The sequence below is a fragment of the Aquarana catesbeiana genome, unplaced genomic scaffold (genome assembly GCF_042186555.1).
Source record: "Aquarana catesbeiana isolate 2022-GZ unplaced genomic scaffold, ASM4218655v1 unanchor228, whole genome shotgun sequence".
Lineage (NCBI taxonomy): Eukaryota > Metazoa > Chordata > Amphibia > Anura > Ranidae > Aquarana > Aquarana catesbeiana.
Genome location: NW_027362655.1, coordinates 380,491 through 403,385, shown reverse-complemented (window position 1 = coordinate 403,385; position 22,895 = coordinate 380,491). Strand labels below are relative to the sequence as shown.

The 22,895-nt window shown below is 45.8% G+C and overlaps 2 protein-coding genes across 2 annotated transcripts in view; one reads left to right on the top strand and one right to left on the bottom strand.

The window, feature by feature from the left end:
• Window positions 1–22,895, bottom strand: part of LOC141121642 (uncharacterized) — a 226,262-nt gene that overhangs the window by 44,866 nt on the left and 158,501 nt on the right. The window lies entirely within an intron of this gene.
• LOC141121649 (uncharacterized) lies at window positions 7,872–20,834 on the top strand. Its single transcript, XM_073611324.1, is given in 10 exon segments — window positions 7,872–7,953; window positions 10,272–10,382; window positions 10,469–10,592; window positions 10,709–10,806; window positions 10,886–11,092; window positions 11,182–11,409; window positions 11,486–11,689; window positions 11,791–11,932; window positions 17,605–18,746; window positions 18,748–20,834. Coding segments are annotated over 8 exon segments (2,211 nt in total). The 5' UTR covers window positions 7,872–7,953; window positions 10,272–10,382; window positions 10,469–10,507; the 3' UTR covers window positions 18,853–20,834.

The window sequence follows — 22,895 nt, the reverse complement described above, 5'->3', positions numbered from 1 at the left end:
AAGACATCCCAAGGTATTTAGAAAGATGCATGGTGAGTTTTTTGAAGTTGTCATTTTTTCCCACAATTCTTTGCAAAATCAAGATATTTTTTTTTCACAAAATTGTCATATTAGCAAGTTATTTCTCACACACAGCATATGCATACCACAAATTACACCCCATAACACATTCTGCTATTACTCCCGAGTACAGCGATACCACGTGTGTGAGACTTTTACACAGCGTGGCCACATAGAGAGGCCCAACATGCAGGGAGCACCTTCAGGCGTTCTGGAGCACCCAGGCCAATTCTGACATTTCTCTCCTACATGTAAAAATCATCATTTATTTGCTAGAAAATTACATAGAACCCCAAAACATTATATATGTTTTTTCAGCAAAGACCCTAGAGAATACAATGGCGGTTGTTGCAACTTTTTATCTCGCACGGTATTTGCGCAGCACTTTTTTGAACGCGTTTTTTTTGGGAAAAAAACAGTTTTGTGCTTTCAAAAAAAAAAAAACAGTAAAGTTAGCCCAATGTTTTTGCATAATGTGAAAGATGAAGTTACGCCAAGTAAATAGATACCTAACATGTCACCCTTCAAAATTGCACACACTCGTGGAATGGCGCCAAACTTCACTACTTAAAAATGCTTTAAAATTTTTTACTGGTTACATGTTTTGAGTTACAGAGGGGGTCTAGGGCCAAAATTATTGCTCTCGCTCTAACAGTCGCAGCGATACCTCACCTATGTGGTTTGAACACCGTTTTCATATGTGGGCGGGACTTATGTGTGCATTCGCTTCTGCATGCGAGCACACGGACAGGGGCGCTTTAAAAAATTAGTTTTTTCTTTTTATTGTTCATTTTACTTTATTTATTTTAGTTTGACACTTTTTTCCCCAAAAAAATATTTTTTGATCCCTTTTATTCCCTTGTAATAGGAATATGGCATGACCGGTCCTCTTTACAGTGAGATATGGGGTCAATAAGACCCCAAATCTCACCTCTAGGCTGCGAAGCCTGAAATTAAAAAAAAAAAAAACGATCCTGGCTTCGATCTTAGCGGTGAGTCGGTAGAAGCACCGGAGGGCGGCGGGGAGGTGGGGGGAGTCCCCTCTTGCCTCCCGTAAGAACGATCAAGCAGCGGAACAGCCACTATGATCATTCTTATGGTGTAGAGAATTACCGGCTGAAAAAGCTGATATCTGAATGATGCCTGTAGCTGCGGGCATCATTCAGATATCCCCGCACAAAGTCAAGGACGTCGTATGACGGCGGGCGGGAAGTGGTTAAAACGCTTTTTTTTTTAACACAAAGTTGTCCATTTATTCAGTGTTTATAACACATAGCATGTACATACCAAAAATGACACCCCAAAATAGATTCTCCTACTCCTCCTGAGTACGGCGATACCACATGTGTGAGACTTCCACAGCCTGGCCACATACAGAGGCCGAGTACAACCGAGTATGGCTGAGCATGGCAGAGCATGGCCGAGTATGGCTCAGCATGGCAGGGTATTGCAGGGTATCGCCGAGTATGACTGGGTATGGCTGGGTATGGCAGAGTATGGCTGGGTATTGCAGGGTATTGCAGAGTATTGTGGGGTATTGCAGAGTATTGCAGAGTATTGCAGAGTATTGCGGGGTATTGCAGAGTATTGCAGGGTATTGCAGAGTATTGCAGAGTAGTGCAGGGTATTGCAGAGTAGTGCAGGGTATTGCAGAGTATTGCACAGTATTGCGGGGTATTGCAGAGTATTACAGAGTAGTGCAGGGTATTGCAGCGTATTGCAGGGTATTGCAGGATATTGTAGAGTATTGCAGAGTATGGCAGGGTATTGTGGGGTATTGCAGAGTATTGCAGAGTAGTGCAGGGTATTGCAGATAAGTGCAGAGTATTGTAGAGTATTGCACGGTATTGCAGGGCATTAGAGTATGGAGGGATGACTGAGCATGGATAGATGGATGTGACTATATTTGTCACAGAGCAGCGCTGTGGGCACTACAGATGCAGCCCACAGCTCTGCTGCCATCCGCTCTCTCCCCCTCTCCTCTCACACTGTACCGATCGGTACACAGAGGGGAGAGAGGGACCGGCATCATGACAATGACGCCAGTTAGTTTACATGTGGTCGCTCCATCATTTGACGGAGCGATCACATGGTAAACGGCCGCGATCAGCGGCCGTTTACCGTGATCCGTGATGCGCCGGGTCCTCTGGACCCGGCGGTCACGGATGTTCTCGGGTGCGTGCCCCAGGGGGCGCGCGAGAGCGGGATTCTGGGAGGATGTCCATGGACGCCCTCCCAGAATAAGCCGACCGCGCTGTAGCCGTCTTTCAGCTATGGCCCGGTCGGCAAGTGGTTAATGTGCACATGAAGGCACATGTACAAGTGCTCTCAACAGCGTTTGTCACAGGCCTAAAAGACTCCATTAAAAAAAGGGCTGATGGTATCTCGACCCGAATATCGTATGATTGCCCGAGACTCACATTTATTGGTGGCAAAGGGGCTAGAATCCAGTCAGAATAGCAAGAAAATAACTCCTCTCATGATGGCCTCTGACACCCAATACCCGCCTGCCCAGCAGAGACCCCCGCACCTCTGCTTTAACTGTGGACGCCAGGGACACTTTAAGAAAGAATGCAGAGCACCCAGACGACAAAGACCCCAATGGGGTCCAAAAAGTGATCAGTCTACCCCGATCCCAGGGCAACTTGCCCCTACAGAAGACCATCTGGACCTACTCTGCTAGGATATTGGCAAACCTGTGTCATCCCACCTAATGACAGTGTCCTCAAACACAAATAGCCCATTGGCAAAGGTGACCATCCCGATTGAAGGTCACCCCACCACCTTCCTAATTGACACAGGCACAGCCAGAAGCGTGATACGGGCTCAAGATCTACCGGATACTTCCTACTTATCAGACATAGATATTTAATGTTTGGGTGTGGACGGCTCACCTAAATCCCACCCATTAACCAAACCCTTAGTCGGCATTTACAAGGACCTACTTGCCAGATTCGTGGTCTCCCCAACCTGCCCCCTGAATCTTTTAGGAGCAGATGTCCTATCCCGCTTGCAAGCCTCCATCACCTTCACACCAGAAGGTACAATCAGCATCTCTACCCCTCCTTACTACTGAGGATCAATCGGCCCTGTGCTCCATCCCACTCCTGATGACCCTAAAGACTACTTCTAGCCACCAGCCAAATACCTCCAGAAGTCATAGTTACATAGTAGGTGAGGTTGAAAAAAGACACAAGTCCATTAAGTCCAACCTATGTGTGTGATTATGTGTCAGTATTTCATTACATATCCCTGTATGTTGCGGTCATTCAGGTGATTATCTAATAGTTTCTTGAAGCTATCAATGCTCCCCGCTGAGACCACTGCCTGTGGAAGGGAATTCCACATCCTTGCCGCTCTTACAGTAAAGAACCCTCTACGTAGTTTAAGGTTAAACCTCTTTTCTTCTAATTGTAATGAGTGGCCACGAGTCTTATTAAACTCTCTTCTGCGAAAAAGTTTTATCCCTATTGTGGGGTCACCAGTACAGTATTTGTAAATTGAAATCATATCCCCTCTCAAGCGTCTCTTCTCCAGAGAGAATAAGTTCAGTGCTCGCAACCTTTCCTCATAACTAATTTCCTCCAGACCCTTTATTAGTTTTGTTGCCCTTCTTTGTACTCGCTCCATTTCCAGTACATCCCTCCTGAGGACTGGTGCCCAGAACTGGACAGCATACTCCAGGTGCGGCCGGACCAGAGTCTTGTAGAGCGGTAGAATTATCATTTTATCTCTGGAGTTGATCCCCCTTTTAATGCATGCCAATATTCTGTTTGCTTTATTAGCAGCAGCTTGGCATTGCATGCCATTGCTGACCCTATCATCTACTAGGACCCCCAGGTCCTTTTCCATCCTAGATTCCCCCAGAGGTTCTCCCCCCAGTGTATAGATTGCATTCATATTTTTGCCACCCAAATGCATTATTTTACATTTTTCTACATTGAACCTCATTTGCCATGTAGTCGCCCACCCCATTAATTTGTTCAGGTCTTTTTGCAAGGTTTCCACATCCTGGGGAGAAGTTATTGCCCTGCTTAGCTTAGTATCGTTTGCAAATACAGAGATCGAACTGTTTATCCCATCCTCCAGGTCGTTTATAAACAAATTAAATAGGATTGGTCCCAGCACAGAACCCTGGGGAACCCCACTACCCAACCCTGACCATTCTGAGTACTCCCTATTTATCACCACCCTCTGAACACGCCCTTGTAGCCAGTTTTCAATCCATGTACTCACCCTATGGTCCATACCAATGGACCTTATTTTGTACAGTAAACGTTTATGGGGAACTGTGTCAAATGCTTTTGCAAAATCCAGATACACCACGTCTACGGGCCTTCCTTTATCTAGATGGCAACTCACCTCCTCATAGAAGGTTAATAGATTGGTTTGGCAAGAACGATTCTTCATGAATCCATGCTGATTACTGCTAATGATATCATTCTTATTACTAAAATCTTGTATATAGTCCCTTATCATCCCCTCCAAGAGTTTACATACTATTGATGTTAGGCTAACTGGTCTGTAATTCCCAGGGATGTTTTTTGGGCCCTTTTTAAATATTGGTGCTACATTGGCTTTTCTCCAATCAGCTGGTACCATTCCAGTCAATAGACTGTCTGTAAAAATTAGGAACAACGGTCTGGCAATCACCTGACTGAGTTCCCTAAGTACCCTCGGATGCAAGCCATCTGGTCCCGGTGATTTATTAATGTTAAGTTTCTCAAGTCTAATTTTAATTCCGTCCTCTGTTAACCATGGAGGTGCTTCCTGTGTTGTGTCATGAGGATAAACACTGCAGTTTTGGTTACTGAAGCCCCCCGATTCACTCGTGAATACTGAGGAGAAGAATAAATTCAATACCTTTGCCATCTCCCCAACCTTTGTAACCAGATGTCCTTCCTCATTCTTTATGGGGCCAATATGGTCTGTCCTCCCTTTTTTACTGTTTACATACTTAAAGAATTTCTTGGGATTTTTTTTGCTCTCCTCCGCTATGTGTCTTTCATGTTCTATCTTAGCCGTCCTAATTGCACCCTTACATTTCTTATTGCATTCTTTATAAAGTCTGAATGCTGAGGATGATCCCTCAACCTTGTATTTTTTGAAGGCCTTCTCCTTTGCTTTTATATGCATTTTTACATTGGAGTTAAGCCATCCAGGATTTTTGTTCACTCTTTTAAATTTATTACCCAATGGGATACATTGGCTAATGCCCTTATTTAATATGCTCTTAAAGCAAACCCATCTCTCCTCCGTATTCTTTGTTCCTAATATTTTATCCCAATTTATGCCTTTTAGCAAGGTTTGTAGTTTAGGGAAGTTGGCTCTTTTGAAATTCAGTGTCTTTGTGTTCCCTTCATGTTTCCTATTTGTCCTAAGTCCTAAGAAGAATCCCAGATAAACTCTGGTCAACAGGGGCAGAAGACATCAGACATCTAAATGTCTCACCAGTGTACATCAAGATGACTTCACTGGCAACCGAGCACTTTAATAAACTGAAGGATGCGATATCCAGCACCCCGGCCCTTAGGTTACCCGACTATGAGCAAACATTCAAATTGTTCGTATGTAAAAAGGATTACGCTGTGCTAGAGTGTGTTAGACATGCTACTAAATTATAGCATGTTAGAACAAGTGTGTCTAAATAAACGCATGTGGATGTGGGAAACATAATACCTCTACAAGGTAAGCGGACCTAATAATAGATAAATACTCTGAATACAAATGTGAAAATTGACAAATGCATATAAACGCATCAAAGTATAAATGCAAATTCAAATGTGAAATATGACAGATTAACGTATCAAAGTGCACAGGTACCAATAAGCATAACTGAATCACAGCATTACTAGTGCAATGAATAAATTAATATAAACGCATCAAAGTGCAAATGTGCCAATATGCATAACTAAATGACAATATTGCTTAAATGTGCAAAATATAAACGCATAAAGTGCAAATAAACATACTTATTACAATATAAATATATATATGAGCATGTAAAAAGTGCTAAGTGCAAAAAATACAAAACAAAAAGTAATCTGGTGTCACACAGTTCATGTGTAAAAAAAGTCCTCAATGGAACCAAAAATGGTTCACTATGAAGTCCCTCAAAAGGTATAAAGGTGCCTAAACGTTTAGAGCACCTATATATTGTGAGCCATCCACGAAGATGATCATATCTGGACTGGGCAATTGTGTCTCGGAGACCATTGGGAGGTGAGAAGTTTCCATTTTCATGACTTCAAAACAGTTATTGTCTTTGTCATTACCCATTACAGATTTGTTTATGGACAGTAAGGCCAGACCGTGCCCGTTGCCGTTACTGCATACTCGATGTGGTATCTTCCACCATCATCAGCATACCGTGAGCCATCCACGAAGATGATCATATCCGGACTGGGCAATGGTGTCTCGGAGACCGTGGGGAGGTGAGAAGTTTCATTAGGGTTGGGGTCCACTATTATCCGGAATCTGGAAGTGGGAGAAGTGTGGAGGGAATGAGGATAGCACAGCGCATCAGGGTAATGACACCTGTTGTACCTTCATCCCTGATAATATGGGCCCAAATGGGAAAGTGACCTTAGCCATCAAGAAGCTAGAAGAACTGTCAATAGAACTGAAGAAGAATTCGGGTATAGATCAGCCATGGGACCAGTGGTTTGGGTGGTTGAGTGGTTGGCAAAAGACCTTGGCTTGGATAGGTACTGTAATACTAGTTATTCTGATCTTTCTAGCTATTATAGTATGTTGTGTTATCCCGTGTGTAAAGAAATTCCTAGGCAAAACAGTTGACCAAGCGGCCCCAGTGATGATACACCAGGACGCAGAAGATGAGGACTATGAGAAGCCCCATGCCCCATTACAGTCCCTCCCCATATCTACAAATTATAAGATCATTCAGCCATAGGGATAGCATCTGACTTCCACATGTGCGAAGACTGTGGCACTCGTCTAATGTACAGCAAAAAAAAAGTTCCAAGGCACATGAGGACAGATGAGTTAGACCACCTACTAGAGACAGAATAGGAAATAAACATTTCAAGGGGGGACTGTTATGGATTGATTAATACTTTGATAAAATGACTATTTCTATAATGTGCACATATACATGCCTCACTCCTTGCTCAAAATGGCTGCTAGAACACCCCCTCCCATCGAGTGAAACAGGAGTACTCAAGATGACGCCTCAGGCATATACCCACCCAAGCCTGACATCAGGAGCAACCTGGATGAAACCGGCCAGAAGAACCTCTGATAAGGGATCACCCAATCCATGGTTTCCGGCACAAACTATGACTCGTGTTTTACTATAAAAGAGGCTGCCCGCCCAAGCAATAAAGGAAGTTTCATTGTAGCTGAACAGTGTGTCAGCGGGTTTCTTCTACGTGCACGTATTTACATCTGAAATTAGGCCAGGTGCAGATACTCGTTCAGACACTTGTCTGGGTCCAAAACAACATAATTGTCGAAATCTGGGGATCAGGAGCCATTTCCACCCTTTACTCTCGGCTGGGGTTCTTCATATCCATATAACAGATGTTCTACATGACTAAATCTGCAATCAATTTTACTGAAAAATCAAAGGTGCCAAAATTGCTCCTGCAATTGCTAATATATTTCTATCCCCCTTGGTGGGAGTGGGGATGACCCCATCTATAAGGATATACAGTACATACACACACAGCACAAGGCCGTGTTCACACTATGAGACGTTTCTTGGGGCTGCAGTTCCTCTGAGCTCCACAAGGTGGTGATCTCACCTCTAACCAGACAGGAAGACTCTATGGAAGACCGGAAGTGATGTCAGGCACAGACAGGAAGTTCTGGGTGAGAGGTGAGTCGGGAGGAAGTAGAGAGAAGACATTGCTGGAAGTGGCAGTAGAGGAGGTAATAAGATCTTATATTCTATTTACACCCAGTAATCCCCGTCATGTCCGTCCTCTTCCTCCATAGTCACTGTGATGTCTTTTATCTCCAGCAGATGATGATACACACATATATAGTGTGGAAACCTAGATTAAACCCTTCAGGGGGATCAGTTGATGATTAATATATTTTGCTTCCAAATCTGGCCATACATGGTTCAGTTTTATCGTTCATCCAGCGGGATGAGAGGAAAAAAACTGAAGTGATTCCTCCATCCACACATTGGAGGGGGATGGGGGAATCCTCCCCGCTGCACTATTGTATTCTGACAATGGGGGGCGCTCCTCCGCTCTCAGAATACACAGATCAGTGATGAAGCTATTGGCTGCAGCCGCTGATGGAGTGACTTTTATCCGGCAGTGACCACACATGGATGGAAATGTGACCGATCCCTGCTGAACCAGCTGAATTTCCATGTATCTATGGTCACTTCAGCCCCGGACCATTTGGCTGCCCAAAGACCAGAGCACTTTTTGCGATTCGGCACTGCGTCGCTTTAACTGACAATTGCGCGGTCGTGCGATGTTTGACCCAAACAAAATTGACATCCTTTTTTTTACCACAAATAGAGCTTTCTTTTGGTGGTAATTGATCACCTCTGCGGTTTTTATTTTTTGCGCTATAAACAAAAAAAGAGCAACAATTTTGAAAAAAAAAAAAGCATTATTTTTTACTTTTTACTATAATAAATATCCCCCAAAAATATATATAAAAAAACCTATTTTTTTCCTCAGTTTAGGGCGATATGTATTCTACATATTTTTGGTAAAAAAAAATCGCAATAAGCTTACATTGATTGTTTTGCACAAAAGTTATAGCGTCTACAAAATAGAGGATAGTTTTATGGCTTTTTTGTTATTATTTTTTTTTTTTTTTTTACTAGTAATGGTGGCGATCTGCAATTTTTATCAGGACTGTGACATTGTGGGGGACACGTCGGACAATTTTGACACATTTTTGGGACCATTGTCATTTTTACAGCGATCAGTGCTATAAAATTGCATTGATTACTGTAAAAATGTCACTGGCAGTGAAGGGGTTAAGTGTGTCCTATTGTGTGTTCTAACTGAAGGGGGGAGGGGACTGTGTAGGGGAGATGACAGATCGCTGTTCATACTCTGTATAAACACACGATCTGTCTGTTTTCCCCTCAGAGAACCGGAAACTGTGTGTTTACACACATAGATCTGGTTCTCCATGTGCCCCGAGCGATCGCGGGAGCCTGGCGGTGATCGGGACTGCCGGGCACTCGCATCGGCTCCGTGGGCGAGCAGGGGGCCGCACGCACGCGCTCCCTAGTGGCTGTCTATGGTACCGACATACCATGATGGTGATTTGCGCAGCCGAGCCATGTTGCCGCAGTATAACTGCGGCGGCTGGTCGGCATGTGGTTAGGTGACTTCCTCCACTCCCCCTCATCTCCTTCATTATGTAAGTCATGCTGAGATAATCTCCCATTGGCTGAGCAATATTCTCATTTGTCTCTGAGCTCCTTCTTGCTATTCCTCGTCCTGCCTGTTGTTTCCTTGGATTGATTTTCTGTGTAGTGACCCCGGCTTCATCTCTTGGATGCGCTCGTCTGTTGCTTGTCCTGACCTTTATCCTGATTCCTGGATCTCCTCCTCATCTCTCCTCCATATCCTCTTACACAGCTTTTCTCCACACCTGCAGTGATCCTGGGGGGTGGAAACTTGGCACCAGCACTCAGCAAAATCCATCCCCACCATTAGGAGTTCTGGAGAAAATTGTCTGCTATTTACACTCCGTTCCTCCGCATGTCACCTGATCACATGAGAGCTTACTTTCACAGATTCCTGACAGATTTCTGTATGGTAAAGGTCAAAGTTCACTCCTCAGTTTAGGAGAGTTAGGACGCACCCAGGAACAATGATTTGGTTTGCATGGGAACCTCATATAGAGGGCCCCTCAAATCTCCCCATCCAAATGTCCCTCCATCCAGAGTCTATATGTCCTATGACATCACACTGACTTCACAGCTCCTCCTCCCAATGTCCCTCCATCTGGCTTTTTTTCTGATGCTCTTAGGATGTGGGTGGACTCTTGGAATCCTCACTAGCAAAGTGGGACTGTTGGTCCTGCATTGTATGTAATGATGTCAGAATGGCTTCAACAAGCCTTGAACCTACATAGTGGGGGTCCTGTGTGGGTAAATTATACCTCAGTCTGAAGTGGGGCTTTAATAAAATGGAGACCTGAATGATGAGGTGAGGAGGATTCTTGGAATATCATTTGATTTTACTATTTGTGTTCGGATCTAGAGTGAAGTCTGGAGATCATATGACCATAACATAGCCTCCACCTCCCTCACTGATAGAAAAGAGAAATACGAAGAAGATTCTAGAAGTCACCAGAGGGATCATTGAGGAGAGGTGAGCGGTGCTGGGAATTCTGGGACATTATCCAGTAACAGACAAGGGATGTGTCTGGATGGTGACTGTATCATTGTGTGTGTCAGGTTCCTATAAGGTGTCAGGATGTCACTGTCTATTTCTCCATGGAGGAGTGGGAGTATTTAGAAGGACACAAGGATCTCTACAAGGACATCATGATGGACAATCAGCCGCCCCTCACATCACCGGGTAAGAGGAGACTTTATTGTAAAGGAGAGAGCAGTACGGAGGGTCCACCTAGATCCCCCATCATCTGATAAACACATAGAAACAATGTATTCAGTCAGTGTGTGCGTTTCCTACAGATGGATCCAGTAATGGGAACCCACCAGAGAGATGTCCCCGTCCTCTGTATTCCCGGGATTCCACACAGGAAGATCACACCATCCCTCACCATCATCAGGTAGATGATTGACAATTATTGGTAGTTCTGAGTTATTCACAGCATGTTTGTTACCATGAATGTTTTATTATATATTCAGAGTGGAAACCTCTGGGATTATAATATTGTTGTTAAAGAAGAGTATAAAGAGGAGGATGAGGAGTATGGAGTGATGGAGGAGTTTTCAGAAAGATGCAAGGATATGATGGAGCCACCTAATACCAGGAACCCACCAGAAAGATGTCCCCGTCCTCTGTATTCCCGGGATTCCACACAGGAAGATCACACCATCCCTCACCATCATCAGGTAGATGAGGAACAATCACTGATAGTATCATTAGGATCTGTACATTATCTGCATTGTTACAATTGATGTCATTTTTATTATATCTTCAGAGTGGAAACCTGAGCGATTCTAAAGTTGAGGTTAAAGAAGAGATAAAAGAGGAGGATGATGAGGATGGGGTGATGGAGGAGTCAGAGTTTCTAAAAGAACACAAAGATCTGTACCAGGACACCATGGTGGAGTCATACACCTACAGAAACCCACCAGAGAGATGTCCCCGTCCTCTGTATTCCCGGGATTCCACACAGGAAGATCACTCCATCCCTCACCATCATCAGGTAGATGATTGACATTTATTGGTAGCTCTGATTTATACACAGCATGTTTGTTGCAATTGTTTTATTTTTTATTCAGAGTGGAGGCCTTGGAGATAATATTGTTGTTAAAGAAGAGTATAAAGAGGAGGATGAGGAGTATGGAGCGATGGAGGAGTTTTTAGAAGGACACAAGGATGTGATGGAGCCACCTAATACCAGGAACCCACCAGAGAGATGTCCCCGTCTTCTGTATTCCCAGGATTCCACACAGGAAGGTCACACCATCCCTCACCATTACAAGGTTGGTGGGACAGAGCATCTAGAACATCGTAGAGATGATGTGTGGATTTTTGTATGTGTATATTTTACATATAATATTTTTTTCTGATTTTCCTGGTTTAGGGTAAGAATTTGATAAATATAAAGGTTGAGGTTAAGGAGGAAGAAGAAGAGACATATGTGAGGGATGATCAGCAGTCTATGGAGGAGGATGGAATAACGGGGACATTTATAGAGGAGGACACTCCTACAGAGATCAGCACAGGTGGGTCATTAACACTAAATACATTTCTCCACCCATACTGCTCACTGATTGGTCCAGAGTAGGGCGTGGACTAGGTCAGGGCTCAAAATTTTCAGTCCTGAGCTACTAGCCAGGCCTCAAAGGTTATTCGCCACCAGTTGCCCCGCCCAACCCCCACCCTGCCCCTAATCATGCCCTCATAAATTATCTCATGAAATGACACTTAATTGTTTTATGCAGAATTAAGTTATAAAAATAAATATTAACAACAACTTTATCCATGTCTACCAATGCCTGTGTCCCCCCATTGCAGCCTGCGTCCCCCCCCCCCCCAGTGCAGCCTGCATCCCCCCCCCCCGGTGCAGTCTGCGTCCCCACCCCGGTGCAGCCTGCGTCCCCCCCGGTGCAGCCTGCGTCCCCCCCCAGTGCAGCCTGCGTCCCCCCCAGTGCAGCCTGCGTCCCCTCCCCCAGTGCAGCCTGCGTCCCCTCCCCCAGTGCAGCCTGCGTCCCCTCCCCCAGTGCAGCCTGCGCCCCCTCCCCCAGTGCAGCCTGCGCCCCCTCCCCCAGTGCAGCCTGCGTCCCCCCCCAGTGCAGCCTGCGCGTCCCCCCCCCAGTGCAGCCTGCGCGTCCCCCCCCCAGTGCAGCCTGCGCGTCCCCCCCCCAGTGCAGCCTGCGCCCCCTCCCCCAGTGCAGCCTGCGCCCCCTCCCCCAGTGCAGCCTGCGCCCCCCCTCCCCCAGTGCAGCCTGCGTGTCCCCCCCCCCCCAGTGCAGCCTGCGCCCCCTCCCCCAGTGCAGCCTGCGCCCCCTCCCCCAGTGCAGCCTGCGCCCCCCCTCCCCCAGTGCAGCCTGCGCCCCCCCCCCCCAGTGCAGACTGCGTTCCCCCCCCCAGTGCAGACTGCGTTCCCCCCCCCAGTGCAGACTGTGTTCCCCCCCAGTGCAGACTGTGTTCCCCCCAGTGCAGACTGTGTTCCCCCCCCAGTGCAGACTGTGTTCCCCCCCCAGTGCAGACTGTGTTCCCCCCCCAGTGCAGACTGTGTCGTCGTCCCCAGTGCAGACTGTGTCCCCCCCCATGTCTATCAAAGTTCCCTGATCAAGGGGCTGTATATGATGGAGCGCGGCGGGGAACACACTAGGGGTGCGCATCTTCACTGGCCTCACGATTCGATTACGATAATCGGGTCCACGATTCGATTCGATTCCGCGATGCATCACGATTACTGCGCACGGTTTTCATCCAAAAAATTCAAGTAGTCAGAAGAACTCAATTTTTTCAATTTTATCTGTTCTTAAAAAAAGACAACACTTCCTGCATGTAGCAAAGTGTAAACACAGCAGAAGAGGAGCTCCAGACTGCCCCCAAATGACTACAGAAGATGGTAAGTGACTGCTGACATGATACAGGAGATGCTCAGAGACTGCAGACATACTACAGGAGATGGTCAGAGACTGCAGACATAGTACAGGAGATGGTCAGAGACTGCAGACATACTACAGGAGATGATCAGAGACTGCAGACATACTACAGGAGATGATCAGAGACTGCAGACATAGTACAGGAGATGATCAGAGACTGCAGACATAATACAGGAGATGATCAGAGACTGCAGACATGGTACAGGAGATGGTCAGAGACTGCAGACATGGTACAGGAGATGGTCAGAGACTGCAGACATAGTACAGGAGATGATCAGAGACTGCAGACATAGTACAGGAGATGATCAGAGACTGCAGACATAGTACAGGAGATGATCAGAGACTGCAGACATGGTACAGGAGATGATCAGAGACTGCAGACATGGTACAGGAGATGGTCAGAGACTGCAGACATACTACAGGAGATGATCAGAGACTGCAGACATAGTACAGGAGATGATCAGAGACTGCAGACATACTACAGGAGATGATCAGAGACTGCAGACATAATACAGGAGATGATCAGAGACTGCAGACATACTATAGGAGAAGGTCAGAGACTGCAGACATGGTACAGGAGATGGTCAGAGACTGCAGACATGGTACAGGAGATGGTCAAAGACTGCAGACATGGTACAGGAGATGGTCAGAGACTGCAGACATGGTACAGGAGATGGTAAGAGACTGCAGACATGGTACAGGAGATGGTCAGAGACTGCAGACATAATACAGGAGATGGTCAGAGACTGCAGACATGGTACAGGAGATGGTCAGAGACTGCAGACATAATACAGGAGATGGTCAGAGACTGCAGACATGATACAGGAGATGGTCAGAGACTGCAGACATACTATAGGAGATGGTCAGAAACTGCAGACATGGTACAGGAGATGGTCAGTGACTGCAGACATGGTACAGGAGATGGTCAGTGACTGCAGACATGGTACAGGAGATGGTCAGAGACTGCAGACATGGTGCAGGAGATGGTCAGAGACTGCAGACATACTACCGGAGATGGTCAGAGACTGCAGACATGATACAGGAGATGGTCAGAGACTGCAGACATGATACAGGAGATGATCAGAGACTGCAGACCTGCTGGACGTGGTAAGGGAGGTGCCAGACTGTCCTATGCAAGATGATCAATACCCCGCCGCCCTCACCACTAAGCAGTGCTGAGTGTGCTCTGCTGTGTTCAAATCATTCACCAGAAATCAGGAATGATTTGAACACAGCAGAGCACACTCAGCACTGGAATTACTTTGAATACACAAAAGATTTCTTTTAATCAGATCACAGATTTATATATTTTTTGACTATATTTATTCACTACTTAATAACACTTTTTTGTACATTTATCACCACAAAGCACTGCACACCATTTTTTGTTTTCTTGCCCTATCTGCATGCTCAGTGTAGAGGTGTGGGGGGGGAGCAGAGGACTGTGTGGATGCTGGTGAAGAAGGATGGGTATTGGTCCGTGGTGACACTGGGCAGGGGAGCGCTAGTGTAATCGTATTATATGGGGACGGGTTAGTGGTGAGGGCGGCGGGGTATTGATCATCTTGCATAGGACAGTCTGGCACCAACCTTACCACGTCCACCCCCTCGGTGTCCTCCCCGCGGCCCCCTCACCTGGCTATGCCTCCGTCACACCGTGGCTCCACTCTCCTCCTCGGAGCTCCGTGCTCCACAAGCCGGCCGCCACCACTGTTAGCAGCAGCAGCTCCAGCCACCGGCGCTCCATGTCCCCGCCAACATGCATACAGCGTCGCTCCTCGACGCAGGGCAACAGGGGGATGACATCAGTCAGGGGCGGGAAAAGCCAACGCGGCTTACTCCCACTGCTCTTCGGCGGCTTTCGGCTCCGTTCGGTCGCGGAGGCGGGGCTTAACGCGGCGTGAGGATGACGTCATCAAAACATCGATTACTCCCGTCGTAACATCGATGCCGCATCGTGTACGGTCGAATCGCGATGCACCGATGTTACGATTAATTTCAACAGCCCTAGAACACACAGCTATTGAAATGAAAGCTGTTATGTTCCCTAGCGCTCTAATCAATCAGGCGGCGGCTCTCCTCTCTCTTCCCCTACGATCGCTGGAAGAATGGCTCCCATACTCTACCATCCAGGCTGCTGTCGGTGCTGGCCCCCGCTCCCAGGCAGCCCACATTCGCCAGCCCTCAAAATCCACTCCCAAAATGCGAGTGGAATTTTTGAGGGCTGGACTAGGTGATATCAGCTTGTAATCCCCTGGTCACTTTCCTGAGCTGTGTTCCCTGTCCTGTATTCCTGTATTTCTCCTGGACAATCTTCCTTCTCTGTGCTGCAGACACAATTTATGTATCTAGACTGGATTTATGGAGATTCTGGGGTTCAGCTGACAGCTATTTCGGGCTCTTGCAGCCCTGAGTGCAGTGTTCTTATCCCTGCCTTCCCTCCTCTCCAGTTCATTAAAGTAGGTGGCATCATTTGACCAAAGACAAGGACCAGCGGGGATCAGAGCACCAGAACAGTTAGTTGTGCCACAGCAGCCCTCCTGACCCTTTAGTTTTGTACCCTCCAGACCCCCCCGTACCATGCCCTCTAGACCCCACTGCGTGTGCCCTCAAAATCCCTCAGTACCATGCCCTCTAGACCCCCGTGTGCCCTCCAAATCCCTGGGTACCATGCCCTCCTGGCCCCACTGTACCGTGTCCCCCAGATTCCCCTGCGCTGTGCCTTCCAGACCTCCTGCACCATACCTCCTGACCCCCCCTGCGCTGTGCCCTCCAGATTCCCTTGCGCTGTTCAGTCCAAACCCCCTGCACTATGCCTTCCTGTCCCCCCCCCCCCCCCACACCACCCTGCTGACCCCATGTCATTTACCTTGTAGACACCCGGTTCGCTGTTTTGCTAGTCTGTCTCCTGCTCACCCCTATCATCTGCCCTACTACACAAACTACTACTACATTGCCCTATATCCTACTGACCTCTGTACACTGCCCTATATCCTACTGACCTCTGTACACTACACTACTCTACCTACCTGACCTCTGTACACTGCCCTACATACTACTAATCTCTGTACACTACCCTACATCCCACTGACCTCTGTACACTGCTCTACATACTACTGACCTCTGTACACTGCTCTACATACTACTGACCTCTGTACACTGCCCTACATACTACTGACCTCTGTACACTGCTCTACATACTACTGACCTCTGTACACTGCTCTACATACTACTGACCTCTGTACACTGCCCTACATACTACTGACCTCTGTACACTGCCCTACATACTACTGACCTCTGTACACCCCCCTAAATACTATTGACCTCTGTACACTGCTCTACATACTACTGACCTCTGTACACTGCTCTACATACTACTGACCTCTGTACACTGTTCTACATACTACTGACCTTTGGGGGCTTGATAGTTATCTATAACAAAAAAAAAAAGGCTGCGGCACCCAGTGATCTTTGATCTCTTCCATGTTCTCCTGGTAGAACTTCACCTTTCAGAGGGTTGCCTAACCCTGCTCGATGTTGTACATTACATACCCCTGACCCCTGCACTATATACTCTATGTTGTACATTACATCATTCTGATACTATATAGTCCTTTCTGTTGTATCTCATACAATAAGTTGTACATTACATAGTCCTGACTTCTGCTCTCTCCCCTCTGCTTTATATAAACATAATATGTATTCTCATCCATCTTCTACCAGCTGGACATTTTATATCTGATGATTTGATTGGGGCACAGACTTTTACATAGTGATAATAATGTGATAACATCCTCCAACTTTGGAACCTTAAACAGAAAGTGATAATGAAGGAGGAGTCAATAACCCAATGATGATGATCTTCAGGATCAGTCCAGTCTTCATCTTGGTTGTTCTCCCCCCATCCTCACTCTCTGACCTCTGGTGGGGCTCAGCCCCGCTGTTATTCATGACTAAATCATGGACTAAATAAGGAAGTGCAGGACTTCTTGTGTTGGGAAGATGGCAATGAATGATAGAGGGGGTGGGGACACTCGTCCTATAATCCCCTCATCACTGTCACTCCTATAAAAGACAGTTCTCATTGTTTCCTCACTCTCTGACTAAGGTCCATGAATAAAGAAATGAACTGGTAGGAGATCAGAGGACCCATTTACTAGTTACCTTGAGGGTGGAATTGTAAGATTCTCAGAGACAAAGCTGCCTGATGTGGGCGGAGTCCTGGTTTAGGGGAGCCAATCTGCTCATGTCTAGTAATAATCTTTTTATTTCTATTTTAGTAGATGGACGGGAGATGAGGAAAACCTCAGAGGATTGTCTCACTATGTCTCCAGACTGTAAAGTAGAAGATGAGGACATCACACAGTATAGTCCAGGAGAAAACCCGACTACCTCAAATGTCCATCCAGCACCACACAGTGTAGATGGACCATCGTATTCCTCTTATCCTGAGGAACCTCAGACGGTGAGGGACGGTGCCGTCCTTCCAACAGATAAAAGGTTTTCCTGTACTGAGTGCGGGAAATGTTTCCAGTCTAAATTCAATCTTAATGCGCATAAAAGATCCCACACAGGGGAGAAGCCATTTTCCTGTTCTGAGTGCGGGAAATGTTTTTCACAGAAATCCCATCTTTACAGACATCAGAGACTGCACACGGGAGAGAAGCCATATTCCTGTCCAGAGTGTGAGAAATGTTTTTCACATAAGTCCTATCTTCAAATACATCAGAGGTTTCACACAGGTGAGAAGCCACATTCTTGTCCTGAGTGCGGGAAATGTTTTTCAGTGAAATCCAATCTTTCCAAACATCAGAGATCTCACAACGTGGAGAAGCCGTATATCTGCCCTGAGTGTGGAAAATGTTTTTTAAAGAAATCCCATCTTTCCTTACATCAGAAGTCTCACACGAGCAAGAAGCTGTATTCCTGTGCTGAGTGTGGGAAATGTTTTGTACAAAAATCAGACCTTGTCACACATCAGAGGTGTCACATGGGGGAGAAGCCGTATTCCTGTTCTGACTGTGGGAAGTGTTTTCGTGTTCACTCCAAACTTAAGGTGCATGAAAGATCTCACACAGGGGAGAAGCCGTATTCCTGTCCTGAGTGCGGGAAATGTTTTTCACAGAAGTCCAATCTTAAAATACATCAGAGATCACACACAGGCGAGAAGCCATATTCCTGTTCTGAGTGCGGGAAATGTTTTTCAGATAAGTCCAGCCTTAATGTTCATCAGAGATTGCACACAGGTGAGAAGCTGCATTCCTGTCCTAGGTGTGGGAAAGGTTTTGTACGAAAATCAGAACTTGTCACACATCAGATGTATCACACGGGGGAAAAGCCGTACTCCTGTTCCATGTGTGGGAAATGTTTTGTACGAAAAACAGTACTTGTCAAACATCAAAGGACTCACATGGGCAAAAATACTGTTTTTCAGTCCTGAGTGCGGGAAACGTTTCTTAGAAAAATCTGAACTTCACACACATCAGAGATCTCACACGGGGGAGAAGCCGTATTCCTGTCAAGAGTGAGGGAATTGTTCCTCACTGAAGTCCTGTCTTCCTGTACATCAGGGATCCCACACAACCCTCGAGGTGTATTAGTGCCTTGAGTGCGGGAAATGTCTTCTATATGAATGTTGCTGGACATCACAGCTCTCATGTGGGGAAGAAGCACACCCTGATATACACCTCAGATATACTCCATGGCTGATCTTCATCATGTAAGAAACAGTTCATAAGGAGATCAGAGATCACCAAAGACATGGATGAAGTGTTGTACTGTGTTGGCCATTGATAGCAGTAGAAAAATAAAAATGGAGTCATTACCTTTCATTGGCCGAGTACATTCTGTGGTGTAACCTTTCGTAACCATTTAGGGGTCTATTAAGAAAAAAAAATAGTTGAATGAATGTGACCAGCATTCGCCCAGCTGTGATGAGTTTTGGTCATATTTTATTTCATATGATCATTGACTCCACCTAGTGGCCATAATGTCTTTTTCTTTTTTTTTTTTTTTTTAGACCCCTTATTTTATTTCATCAGACATTTCTTCACACTAATACCTGAGATCATACTCATACACTTATGTGTAGAGCAGACTGTGAAGAACACAACTCAATTAAACCAACCATTGATGTAATATGAAAAATACCACATTTGGGCTGTAGATGGCGCTAAGTATAACAATTACAGTAGCTCCATCTAGTGCCAAATGTGGTATTTTCCATTTTAAATTAATGGAAATCATTTGACCGGCAAATATCTGAATAACATCCATTTTCCCCTCATTTACACAGAAGAAACATAGATGCCAGATCAATTTGCTATAGAATTATTTTATGACTAGACCCCTAAATGCCAGGAGACGTTTATATAAAGATGGGAAGTACATTAGAACCTCAGATTGCGAGTAACGTGGTTTACGAGCGTTTCGCAATACAAACTATTTAAAGAAAAAAAAAATCCTGACTTGCTTTGTGAGCGTTGTCTCGTAAGAGACGAGCAGGATTTAAGCTGCTGGGGTGTGCAGTACCGCATTTGGCCAGAGGTGCGGTGACGCTCGGTTACCGAGTGTCTCCGAGCGTTTCCAAATGTTTCCGGCGCCCCCCTGCACCTCTGGCCACATGCAGTACTGCATAGACAAGCAGTGGCTGTGGAAAGGATTATCTGAGTTTCCATTATTTCCTATGGGGAAATTGGCTTTGATATACGAGTGCTTTGGATTACAAGCATTCTTCTGGAACGAATTATGCTCGTAATCCAAGTTATTACTGTAAGTAGCAGATAAATTAATGAACCTCCTACCCTGTTTCCCCGAAAATAAGACCTATCGTGATTGTCGGTGATGGCTGCAATATAAGCCCTACCCCCCAAATAAGCCCTACCCTGTTTCCCTGAAAATAAGCCCTACCCTGAAAATAAGACCTACAAGGACTTTAACTAGGGCTTATTTGGGGGTAGGGCTTATATTGCAGCCATCACCGACAATCACGCTAGGTCTTATTTTCAGGGAAACAGGGTAGCAATGTTTTTTTACCAGTCTGCAGCTAGGGGGAGCTCTAATGTGATCATAGCAGAGTGATCCCATCTAGCTCAGAGTAACCCTTTCACTGCCAGAGCTGTTATTATTTTTGCACACATGGTAAAAATGCAGATTTGGGGCCTGAAAATTAGATAAAACCCCCAAACATACATTTTCTGAAAGCAGAGGCACTAGAGAATAAAATGGTGGTAATTGCTAAGGTGTTCCTCGTACACAAATGTCACCTTCATATCCGGGTTTATTTTCTACTTTCCCCCATTTTCTATGGTGTGATCTTTTCTACAATACTTTGTTACAATAATGTAACACGTTATTGTATTGTACACAAATTAATAACGACTCCGCCTCCACATTCCAGACAAGTCATTTTCCTGACCAATCAGATTTCTTCCTTTTACTATTCCCTGATTTTATAACTGCCAGCTTGTTATAAGTGACATTATAATAAAAAATGTATTGAATGAATAAACACTGTGTCTGTGTCTCAGTGTAATAAGGAAAATCTGCGATATCAAACATTGCTCATCGGTGACACTAAAAGCCTTTACAGGTGATGCATTTAGAGTTCGGGGTCATTCACACCATCTGCAGTTTTTCTGCACTAGGGAAACGCAGATCCCTTCAAGACACATAGAAAACAATTGTGTGGTGCAGAGCTATGTGAGTGAGTGATCGGTAATGAACACGCACACAGTGAGTGATCGGTAATGAACACGCACAGTGAGTGATCGGTAATGAACACACAGTGAGTGATCGGTAATGAACACGCACAGTGAGTGATCGGTAATGAACACACAGTGAGTGATCGGTAATGAACACACAGTGAGTGATCGGTAATGAACACACAGTGAGTGATCAGTAATGAACACGCACAGTGAGTGATCGGTAATGAACATGCACAGTGAGTGATCGGTAATGAATATGCACAGTGAGTGATCGGTAATGAACACGCACACAGTAAGTGATTGGTAATGAACAAGCAGTGAGTGATCGGTAATGAATACGCACAGTGAGTGATTGGTAATGAACAAGCACACAGTGAGTGATGGGTAATGAACACGCACACAGTAAGTGATGGGTAATGAATAGATTGGTAATGAACAAGCAGTGAGTGATCGGTAATGAATACGCACAGTGAGTGATTGGTAATGAACAAGCACACAGTGAGTGATGGGTAATGAACACGCACACAGTAAGTGATGGGTAATGAATAGATTGGTAATGAACAAGCAGTGAGTGATTGGTAATGAACATACAGTGAGTGATCGGTAATGAACACGCACACAGTGAGTGATCGGTAATGAATACGCACAGTGAGTGATTGGTAATGAACAAGCAATTAGTGATCGGTAATGAACATACAGTGAGTGATCGGTAATGAACACGCACAGTGATTGATCGGTAATGATCACTCACACGTTCATTCATAACTGAAGCATAGTAAACCTTATTACTAATCTTCAGTTTATGAATGATCAGTAGTCTCTGTAGAGAGCCTCCTGCTCATTCATTTTGCAGTACAGCTGAGGCTGCAGAGAAAGGGATTAAGGAATGTTCTTCTTTCTCTGTCTCAGAAGTGAGACATCAGGGGTCTAAACTGATGAGATAGACAGAATGATGGGCACTCATGATGAGAACAGAATGTCAGGCACTGATAATGAAGACAGAATGGAGGGCACTAATAATGAGGGCAGAATGGCAGGCACTGATGATGAGGTCAAAAGGGTGGGCACTGATGAGTCAAACAGAATGGTGGGCACTGATAATGAGGACAGAATGATGGGTACTGATGAGACAGACAGAATACAGCATGGGGTCCCCCCACCCAATCTATACCAGGCCCCTCAGGTCTGCTATGGATTTTAAAGGGAACCCCATAGCACAATTTAAAGAACATCGTGGGGTCCTCCCCCAGAATCCATACCAGACCCTTATCCGAGCATGCAGGCCAGGAAAGGAGGGGGGACGAGTGAGCGTCCCCTCCCTCCTGAACCATACCAGGCCACATGCCCATAACATGGGTGCTTTGGCACAGGGGAGGCTCTGCCCCCCACCCCAAAGCACCTTGTTCCCATTGATGGGGACAAGAGCTTCTTCCCAACAACTCTGTGCCATGGTTGTGGGGGTCTGCGGCTTATCAGAATATGGAAGCCCCCTTTAACAAGGGGGCACCCAGATCCCAGCCCCCCTATGAGAATGAGTATGGGGTATATTGTACCCCTACTCATTCACCAAAAAGCATACAAAGTAAATAAAGACACTACACAAGTTTGTTTTTGATTTTTTAATAAAGGATTGTCAGTGTCCCCAGTGTAGATCCATCATCAATCACGATGCCCACCGCACCATCGGACTCAAAAACAGGAGAGAAAAAAAAACCTTTGGCTTCGTGGAAGGCTCCCACCGACTGCCTGCTCCTCTATCTGACATTTCTTAAATGGCTAAGGGTTGGGGGCACCCAGATACGTCACCGGGTGGCCCCATCTTCCTGAGACATCATCAATTGAGGAGTGCTGTCACAAGGAGGCAG